Source organism: Pteropus alecto, unplaced genomic scaffold, assembly GCF_000325575.1.
Source record: "Pteropus alecto unplaced genomic scaffold, ASM32557v1 scaffold71, whole genome shotgun sequence".
NCBI lineage: Eukaryota > Metazoa > Chordata > Mammalia > Chiroptera > Pteropodidae > Pteropus > Pteropus alecto.
This window is the reverse complement of record NW_006433024.1, coordinates 4,487,389-4,498,843: the sequence shown is the minus strand read 5'-3', so window position 1 is coordinate 4,498,843 and position 11,455 is coordinate 4,487,389. Positions and strand designations below refer to the sequence as shown.

The window sequence follows — 11,455 nt, the reverse complement described above, 5'->3', positions numbered from 1 at the left end:
ATAAATAGTGTTTATCAAGAGTTAACTGTCCTACTTATATGATCTCAATACTAAAACAAATAGTTATGATTATCATGAAGTATGCTATTTTATTATTCCTGATTTACTGGTGAAGACACTGAAACACACAGATTAGCCAGTTTTCTGAGATCACACATTAGTAAGAAGTTGAACAAAGAATTTAATGCAAGCAGCTTGACTCCAAAGTCTTTGCTCATGATCATGTTGTAACACGTGTAGTGTTGTTATCTGTACACTCCTAAAGGTTTAGACATATGTATGTAGTGAAGTAACTTTTGGAAAAGCTAACCTGGAAGTAGTATATTTCAAGACACAAAATTGAGACCCAAGCTCAAGAAGGCTTCTGAGGATTTCTTTAAAAGTTTCACCATTACCACCATGGCTTTCCACCCCTTGGCCTAAGCAAGGCACATAGGTTAACCTTCAGAAGAGAGAATCAGTGAGTTTACATTGTTTATTCATATCTAAGGAAATAATAGGAGACATTAAATTGTATGATGTGTTAAAGAACAATAATTACCTACCAAGTCACTTGGTGAAGTAGGAGTTCCTAGAAACTGTGCAGTGTGAATCGGTGAGACAAATCTATCTCCACATTATCTAAGAAAATAAAATTATGCAGAACACATCAGATATTAAGTAAAAACCAATTAACTGGCAGTTGTACCATGGAGCAATTAGTATCTTATTCTGCAAATTACAGCTATTCAATGAATCATATTTAACCCGAATTCAAATAAACCACAAAGAGAAAAGACAAAGTAACAATGCATCACTTTATTTCAAAAAGAGAGAGAAAAGATAAAACCTAAGCAAAGTACTTCCTCATAAACAGACACTGGTTTTCAAAAGTGTAGTGATTTTCAAAAGAAATCTATGTCTGGAAACTTCTGTAGCAAATTCTTGTCATAAGAACATTCTTTTCATTACCAATGATAAATAAAATATCTTTCTTTCCTTAATCTTATGATTTCATATTTATTTCTTTAACAGTGTGCCTTTGATCTGGTATGGTCAAAGTGGATAATATAATTATTGGTACAATTAGTTGCTTTATTTTTTCCCAAGTGAAAAATACTTTGATGACAATAAGTACAGTTGGTAAATTCTTTTGAGGGCCCATGCTTAAAGGAATTCCCCTTTTTAGGATATCCAGTGAATAACTCCAAATGTAATTCCCTAAACTACGTCTAACTGAAGACAAATTAACAGACATAAAGAGGAACATGAGCCAAGCATCTGAAGGATGGGGATGATTGTCTTCATCAAATAGCTGACCGGAGACGCTAATTTGATGTATCCAATTGCGCAGCCTAAATTAGCGTAGTGTATTCTTTGCGGCTGCATCGGATGTTCACTTAACAATATATACATAGTCATCGACTGTGTTCTTAGAATTCCTGTGTTAAAACAACGTGAAACATGTGACTAGGAGTGGAATCGGGGTAAGAAAAAAGGCCTTCAACTGATATATGCATATTTTGCTGAATTAATATCCATGAACACATGCATATAGGCATGTGCATATATGGACAGTGATGTAAAATATGAGGGCATGCATATACTAAATTTATGCATCCACAAGCTAAAATGTTCACAAATGCCAGAAAGCACAAATGTACATAGACATTACCATAATAATGCTTACAATTTTTGAAGTTTTGAACACCCATATAAAATATTATGTAATATTATATATATTCATTAATCTTAGTTTAATATCTTTATTCAGTGAAGATCTCATACAGCCAAGTTGCATTCATATACACTCTCTCTTCCTCGTGGTAAGCTATAAAGAGAATCCTGGTTTTTCTCTGTAGCACACAGATCCCAGCAACTTATTTGCCAGGTCTATATTCCACCTCTTCCTTTTACTAGCTGTATGATCTTGGGTAATTCATTAACATTTTTCTACTTCAATTTCCTCATTTGTGAAATAAGGATAATTGTAATAAATATCTCAACAAACCTGAAAATATTTAACTGATATATGTTTATAGTCTAAAACAGTGGCTGACACATATTAAGTGCAATATTAGTATTTATATTTTAATACTTTTGCTTACCATTGGATCCTCAACAAAAATGGGGAATGGCAAGTATATTTTACATTCTCAAAGAATATTTGTTGAATGACTGACTGGTTGACTGAACAAACAAATGGGGAGAAGGGATCATAGAGATTATTTTATTCAGTGATGTTCAAATCACTTTGAAATTAGATTTTGAACTCTCTTTCTCCATTAAAAGTATATGGAGAATGTGTAAACCCAACGAATAAATTATATAAAAGAATAGATACTTTAGTTGAAGGTGAGTGATTGTAGAGGCCAGAGTTCCATCCTCCAGATCAGGGGTCTCTAATCCCTGGGCTCTTGTCCATGGCCTGTTAGGAACTGGGCTGCACAGCAGAAAGTGAGCAGCTGGTGAACAAGCTAAGCTTCATCTGTATTTGCAGCTGCTCCCCAGCGCTACCATCGCCTGCCTCAGCTCCATCTCAGATCATCAGCATTAGATCCTCACAGGAGCACTGGTCCCTTGTGCCAAAAATGTTGAGGACCACTGCTCTAGATGTTCATTTACCTCCTCAGCAGCCCTTGAGTTATGTCTGCTAAAGTATTAGGGCTCGGCAGAATGGAGAAGAAAATCTTTGATTTAAGTCCAACATTTAAGGTCCAAGTACTAAAAGAAATTAAATGACCATGCAAATCCAGGTAAATGTCAAAGCTAGATTCCAATTAAAGACACATAAATGCCATGTGAATTGTCCATTACATGAGCTGCATTCCAAGGAGTGTCATATCTACTCTGCTTAAAGTCATAGCTACAGGGCCGTAGATAAACCTTTCAAAGAAAAAGTCAAAGGAGAAAAAGCCTAAAAATAAAATAAATGAACAACAACAAAATAAAACCTAAAAGATGATATTTATTTTTCTTCCTAAAAGATTTATCTTATGATTCCCTGTTATCATAGTAGAATATGCTTTCTTGACACTTCCTTTACTTCTTCCCTTGCTGCTCCAGGTTCTAAATGAATTCATTCAGCAAATATTTGAGCACCTTTTTATGAGACAGCTAGTTCTCAGCACTTGAGACTCATTTGCAAACAAAAAGACAAAAATCTCTGCCATCACAAAACTCTCAAAAAAACACACACACTACATAAAAGATTTCTGGGACATTGTCAAAAATTAAAGAAGCTTCCAGGATGACATTTTAAAAAGGTTCTTAGATCTTGATATACAGAGGCAAGTACTATTTTTAACATTGACATTGGCTTTTTCAGTTAGTTTGTGTAGGATAATATGCATTGTAGTTTTGGTAACAAATCTTTATTGAGCAAAAATAGGCCATCTTTCGGTACCTTTTATTCTTTATCGCTTGGCCTTTAATACTATGTTACATAATCCAGATGAAAAAAATAGTTTAAGACTGTACATATGACTAAGAAAATGTCCCCTAAGTAAACAAGTATATGTTTTCATTATTCTTTATATCTGGCCAGCTGATCCTACTGTACAATACCAATAATTATTTCAGCCTCTGCTGCAGTTAATGTTAATTACATGTAGACTTAAGCTTTAAAATAAAAGTTTCCATTATAGCAAAGTTCACAGATATTGTTTTAATCCAGCTATTCACATTGTCAATCTAAAACAGTAAATGTCTCCTTCACATATAACAGCCTTAGACTTGTAGTCCAGTATATTTTAAGAAACAGAATTATGTCTGAAATAGCATTGCAATGCTAAATATATGATTAAAAAATGAAAAAAAGAAGTTAGCCATCTAATATATTCAATATTCAGAGATTTGAGATCACATAGAAAACCACATCCAGATGAGTTACTGAATTTTTAACTTTTCATCCAAGAACGTTGGCATTGGATACACAGTCGACATTCATTTAGGTCTTATACAATTTGGGGACTAGTTCAATTTAAATTGTTAATGCATATAAAAGGAAATAAAGTCCAAAATGAATTTCTAACTTAGAATGAACATATAACATTGATTAGTACTTTAAAATAATGAGAGAGAAATAAATTGCTACAGTTCTGGTAATCCCTATATTAAGTAATTCCAATGGAAAATATGTTTGTTTCTCAACAGAAATGAATTCATATTCTGCAAAGCATAAGTAATCTTTCACTGCTTACCATTACAGGTACATAATAGAATAGTACTATCTATATTCGACATTCAGGTTAACGTTTTCTTACATATGAGGATAGTTAGGCTATGAATGTTAGCTCCTCAAAAACAACCATCTATTTATAGAGCTGTTAATTAAAAGACATGATAAGAAATGGTCCCTCTCTCATAGACAAAAGCCACACATGTAAGTAAAGCATTTAAACCTCTCCAATGCCATTTTAAAGCAATTAAAGCATTGAGAGAAATAAAATGCATTCATTAAAGTCGTAGAACATACAAAAAAAGAATTCTGTGCTCAACTATTAAAAGGAACTCCGAGAAAATTTCTTTAAAAATATATAAAGCTTTTCTGCTAAAAATTCCTTTTGTTTTAAAACAAATAATGTAATGAATATAGCACAGTAAGCTCTGCAGGACACATAATACTGTCATTAAAGAAAAGTATATACATTATACTCATTCAAAGCCCACTTCTTCATGACAATAATTAAGAGAAGTAACTTGATTATATTATCACATACTAGCATAGGAATTTAGAGTATAGAACACATAATTTACAATTAACTATTCAAATTTGATTAATATTAAGCCAAATCCTCATCTTTCATTATGATATGCTGTAAAAATTTCAGAAAGTATCAGCTTTACTCTCTTTTTATTAGTTCCAAAGATGCTTCAAAACACTGCTAAAGTAAAATGGCAATTAACTTTCCATAGGATCCATAGAGTATAGGAGTGAAGTTAGGGTACAGGGTTGGGGTAGGAAAGTAAACCTACATTAAAACTCAATTATCTTCTTCCCTTTCATAAGCCTTTAGAGATGGTTAGGATTTAGTGGTACAATGGAGAAATTACAAGGAACGGGACTTGAGAAACTAGCAATTTTCCACCTTATAGAATTAAGTTTTTAGAGCTGAGAAGGAGTCAGTATATTTAAATTTATCTTATTTTGGGGCTTGATCTTTTCTTCTAGACCAGTTACTTCATCTGAAAACTCTATTATCTACAAAATTAATTCTCTTTCTTTCTTAGGTAGTCTGTAATCTGAAAAATACTGACATATGACACTAAGTTATTCTGTAAGTACAACAGCTACATGAATATATCACAATATTACCTTCATTGTTAATGATAGTTTGCTATTTTTTCAAATAACTAAACTTCTTTGAATATGTAATTATGATTAAAGGTGTGCCATTATAACCCAGAATTTAGTTTCATCTACTAATTGCAGATTTAATTTTATACATATATATATTTTTTATTAAATATTTTCTAATGCAACTTACCAGGATACAGTGCTCCAAATATATTAATTATGGCTTAGCAGATCCATTATGTAATACTGATGGTTTTATATGCTTTCTGTAAAATGGATCTATATATATTTGGTGCAGACAAAGTAACTTGATCATTTAACCCATTGATTTGAGTCTGTACATTTGATGCTATATTGATCCTATCAATCAGATAATTATTCAAGTGTCGATTCCTCTTGCTTGTGAGCTTCAGGTTACTTGGAACTGAATTTATTTGGTGATATTCCTATGTAGAGCCCTAATGACAAAGATTATTGCAGCCATTGATTTGTTTCAATAATACGTATGTTTTCAAAATATATATATTAAAAAAACTACTTTCATGGATTCTACATAGCTATTTTACTTTTATCAAATCTCCATTTTTAAATGTATATTATTTGCTTACATATATGTATTTTGGAACTCTCATCCCATCCCACATTTCACTATCCAATTTCCTACCAAAAATCATGTCAAGCATTTCAAACAACTTGATTCCAAACTTGAAGTAATTCCAGCAGACAGCTATAGGGATGTGTCTATAGAATGCCAAAAAATCTAGGCAATTATGTCATAAATTTGGTAATTCATCCAGATATTTTTTCTACATCATACCAAACATATTTAGTGGACTCTGTTAACTGACTAAATCCCTGACAGAATTGCCTTGACATTATTTAGCCATGTTCAACATAAGAAGAATAGCAAAAATCACTCTCAATATATATATATTCAGGTCAGCACAGATTCCAACCTTGAGGAAAGTAACTTCAACTGACTAATGTGGACCAGGATCTTTATGATATAACTGCAATTTGGATTCTAAAAATGTGGATTCAAAACATTTTATCATCCTCCAGCTGATTTCACAAATTAGATCTTAGAAGTACTACATACTCAAATGAATCATAAGAATTAAGTGTTATTTTGCATCTGAATTCAAAACAGACCAATTGATATTGGGCAATTTACTGATGACAATGACTATTTATGACTGTGGATATCTTTTTTAATTAGGTTATTGCTTGAGAATCATAATTGGCCTGGAATCTTTTGGAAAATTTGTGGACTACTTTATAAAGTACATAAAATTGTGAAAAAGTTGCATGCTTTAAAAACTTAGTATTTCCATAAAGCCTGTAGTCTAAAAAGGGTATGAAGACAATAGCAAATGGATGTTTTTTACACAGTTTCTTGGTATTTACAGTATTTTTTCTTCTCTAGTTGCCCTCCCTTCGAAGCTGGTCAATTGTTTTTCCTGGGCCTTTTTCACTTCACATTCAGTACAAAGAGGCATTTGCAATTCCTGTTAAACAATACAAAAAGACAATTAGGAGAGTCAAAATTTAAAAAAAAATAAGGTAAAAATTAAAATTGTAGTAGAATAGTAATATAAATTCATATATATCAACAAATATCTTACAAAGAACTGTCAGACAGAAATAAAATAAATTTAAATATGTTAATACTGCTACTTCATGAAGTACATAAAATATTGTCTACAAATGACAAATATTTCAAAAACTATTTTGAGAAAACTTTGGCCAAACCATTCAATTCTAATTAATTTAATCCCAAATTTGAAATATGTTAAGTGAAATGAACCCTCAGAATTTCATCATCATATTTTTAGTCAAATATGGAACAGGACAGATATAAGTTCAGAATTGAGCTCCTGAATGGTATATGTTTGCTTTTAGTTTTTCTTGGGGATATGTATTTCTTTTGACCTTCTCTGCTTCCTCAAATCTTTTTTTTATCTTCTTTGTCCCATAAGCATTAAACGCATGTTTTTTTGTTTGTGATTTATTTTTGTTTTGCTTCTTGGTTACATGGGTGGGGAGGGACACCTCCTTCACCCTTTCCTCTTCTGATGACCTCCAATAATCAAACCAAAAGCTTAGTAGCAGGCACAGTGGTCATGGAAAAGTCCAGAAGCACTAGGTAAAGGAGGTATCTTGTATTAGTCAATACAACATCCCTGCTTCAGCTAGAGCAAGAGAGAAAATCATTGAACCCAATGGGTTCAAGAAGTGTTTTATGACATAATCAAAAGCAGCAATCCAAAAAATACCTCTGGGGTAGGCTCTGGTTTTGCAGTGTCAGTACTTGGGGAATTTTCTTCATGCTTCATTAAATAGGTCCCATCCTCCTGCAAAAGCTGCAATTGAAAATAGGTCAATGAAATTAAATCAAATGAAAGAATGAGATAGAAAAACTCCCTTGAATTTGTCCCATTGAGACTTTTTTTCACTTTGATACAAGCTGAAAGGGCAAGCTCGGGGAATCATCACAACATGAGTAGAACCTAAGGAGAAAGCAAGCATTCATGGTCAGTTTGGGGATCTCAGGGCTGCTTGTGGCAGTCAGCTACAACAAAGCTCAATTTCAATGGCAAATTCTTTCTTCATTAAAAGTTTAAAAAAATAAAGAATTATAAAACTACTATATCTGCGATATGTCTACACAAGATTTAAATATGCCCCTGGTCTGGATATATGCAGGAACATCAAAATTGCAAACCAGGAAGCAATTTAAACAATATGATCATCAATCTGTCTAGCAAAAAAATCTTCAATACTTAAAAAAATATATTTGTGGGAATAAGATTCTATATTTTATTAACCAGTAAATATCATCTTACTTATTAGCCTCAATGATTTTGAAGAAGATGAATTACTAGCAGTGTATTTCGATTGGGCTTCATTTCCATTTTAACTAAGATATTGAAATTTCCGTCCCTCTCTCCCTCGCTCTCTCCTACTCACTCTTTCTCTTTTTCTTCTTTTCTTCCTTCTTTATCTGCCCCTCTTCCATCCTCCTTTCCTTACTGCCTCTCATTACCCCTTCCTCCATTTTTTTGTTCCTTTTTATTTTAAACATATTTTTAAAGTAACTATAAAACCGTTAAGTGTAAGAATATGAATTTTTTTTTATCTTTTCCAAAATCCTTTCCATGTGTAAAACAAGCCTAGGTCCATGGCCACCAGTTAGCTCTGACCTCGAACAAGTCAGTTTGTTTCCTTGGAGTTAAACAGAAGGATACCAAAGCTGGTTCTAAATGCAAACATTCTGTATATTCTACAAGTAGAGACTGTGTAGGAAATTTAACCTACTTCAATTTAGATTTTAAAGCAGAGTTATTTTATATGCTCCCTATTCTCACACTATATTGCTCTTAACTAAACATACAGCATGTTACTTTACTCTTCTGTGCCTATGTGTATGTCACCCCACCTTCATAAAAATCTATCTTCACTATGATGTCCTGAAAACTAGCTACTCATTCCCTCCCTAGAACACCATTTCTACCACTAGATAGACTCAGCAACACTTTCCTGTTCTAAAGGTACAATAACATATAAAAATTTTAGCACTTAATATTGTTTTTGTATGGATAAGCATGTATGGCTCCTCAATATCTTGTTTCTTAAAGACAGAGACAATGTTTATCAGCCCTAGATTTCAGCTAGATGTCTACCGGATGGCAAGTGGCCAATATATAATCTCTGAATAACTAATAAATGAATAAAACATTGACTATGAAAAAAATTATAATTCTTAGAATTTTAATAAATGCCTGATTTTCATATGATTTAATTAAAGTATATATGTTAGCGGCTCCAAAACTGTTACACACAGCCCCTTCTTCTAAATAAGCCTAGTATAGTGGAAAAACAAGATTGTAACTGTAATAACATAAATCAGTAATCAGAACCTTGACTACCTTATTCACAAAAATTTTAGGCACACGTGTGGCAGAATCTTCTACACGACCTATTAAATAAATTTGTTTCTTCTTATGTTGTATGGGTTTGAATCAGACCTAGAATCTAAAATTACCCTGAAAAATTATAATTATTCAGTTTTTATTATAGTAATATAACTTGTCTTTGTTTTTATTAAACTTGCATTTAAGCTTTTAAAAGTTAACTAAAATAAGTATATAAAAATCAAGCTCAAAAAACATGATAAGGGTGGCTCCATAGTATAGTTGTTAGTATGTCTGCTTTACATGCAGAGGGGCCTGGGGTCATGACCCAGGTAGAGCCACATCCCATATCCTAGGTGCACCAGGTCCCCCAAGTGCATGGGGGTTGCCAGGCCCTGGGCACATGCTGTGAGCATGTGGGAGGAGATGCTCCGCCTTCAGGGACCTAGTTTTTAAGGGGAAATGGCAACATCCATAGGTCAGGGGTAGAAGTGTGTGTGTGGGGGGGGGAATTAAAAAGGGGGGGAAACACGATAAGTGCAGAAAGTAACCTGCATAATATAGGATTTCTAAGATATATTTGGAATAATGGAGTTCATAGCTCTTCCAAGTTTGCAGAAAAAGTTGATTCGAACATAAAATAGTGTATTTAAAGTAGTTCTCAGCACTTTTAACACATAATTTCTGACACTTTTGGTCTTAAATGATCTGTCCACATAATCATTTAAGGTTATTGTTAAAAAAAGAATACTCCTGAGTGATAATTCTGTCCTATACATATGGGCTTGCATTTTTAAGCAGCATTCCAGCAATTCAAATATACAGTGAAATTTGAAATCCATTTCTTCCTATGCACAAATGCATTATAAATCTCTTAGAAGGAGATATGATATAACCATTTCCCAAATCTGTTTGACCTCAAAAATCTTTTTTTTCTTTTTTTTGCATGTGGAGCATCACTTAAGGTCATTGTCATGAGAAAAATACTAAAGGATTTTCAATGGAGTAGTTCTTTCATTAATGCAAGCATAGCTGAATATTTGAGACAAGCCTTTGATCATATGAACAATGAAAACTTATTAAATTTCAACATTAAAGAAAATATTATGTGGCTGGAAGACAGCTTGAACCTTTTTTGGTTCTTTGATCTTATAATGAACAGTACCTTTAAATTTACTTTTTCTATGCCTCACAGGCATTGTAGAAACTTCATGAGATGAGATTCATAAAATTCTTAGTGTTTCTCAGAAAAGCAACAGATAAAGGGCAACATAATTATAATGTGCAGGTATCATGCCTTAATAAGCATGTTATCAATTTTACATTTAGTCATTGATGAAGCAGATATTCACTTGGCGAGAACATAAAGGAGAGGTTTCATTTTGGAGTTTTCTCGCTTTTGTTGTAATATCACTTAGATGGCCAAAAATTCCAGAGAACTGTAGTTAAGGAAGGCAAGAAGGATTTCCAACATTATAGTGTAAATATAGTTTTGCCAAACAGAAGTGTTTTGGAGTAAAACGAACTTTGGTTTAAACTTTAGTTCTGATGTAGGCATATTACTACAGGATATTTATACTGTAATTATCTCTTTATAACTGCTAAATTGAGTATATCCATCACTCCGTGGCCTTTAAGTTCTTCCATGAACTGTCCCTACTCTAATCATCTCTCAGTAGTTCTCATCTCAGCTGACCCCATCACTATTACCTTTGTCATGTCCTCTCTTCACCATGTGTCTACTTTTACTTCTCTTTTATCTTCCTCTCTCTGACATACACAAAATAATATTCTAGCCATTATTCAAGGGTTGGTTCCATCATACTTATCACCCTCTGATACTCTTTTATACATACTTGTTTATGTATTTATTTCTGCTTTCTCCACTAGAATGTAAGCTTCATTAAGTGTAAAGATCTTGTCTGTCTGTTTCACTGTTCTATTTCCAACCCTGGAACAGTGTCTGGCTCAGAGAAGAAAGAAACTCAAGTAAAAAACAAAAATTAAATTCCATTTTTTCCCGTAACCACACCTCTCACTCTGTAGTACAAATTCTCTAAATAAAGAGAATTTGTTTTAAGAATTACATTGTTATTTCCATTCTTGTAACCATTTATTTCTATCTTTATCTCTATATCTACTCTTCCTCCTCCCCTACTCCCTACCTTCCCTCTCTCCTTTCCTCCATCTTTTTCCTCATCCTTTGCCTCTCCCACTTCCTTTCCCTCTCCCTTCTTCCCTCCCTTTTTCCCTCCCTCCCTCC

At 33.1% G+C, this 11,455-nt stretch overlaps 1 protein-coding gene across 3 annotated transcripts in view; it reads right to left on the bottom strand.

Moving 5' to 3' along the window:
• Positions 1-2,927: 2,927 nt before the first annotated feature.
• Positions 2,928-11,455, bottom strand: part of LUZP2 (leucine zipper protein 2) — a 391,941-nt gene continuing 383,413 nt past the window's right edge. For all 3 annotated transcript variants that reach the window (XM_015586409.2, XM_025044128.1, XM_025044129.1), the window contains 2 exons: positions 7,555-7,641; positions 2,928-6,786 (listed from right to left, as the gene is read on the bottom strand). In XM_015586409.2, the coding sequence (XP_015441895.1) occupies positions 6,682-6,786; positions 7,555-7,641 (192 nt within the window). In that variant the 3' untranslated portion in view covers positions 2,928-6,681. The remainder of the gene's footprint in view (positions 6,787-7,554; positions 7,642-11,455) is intronic.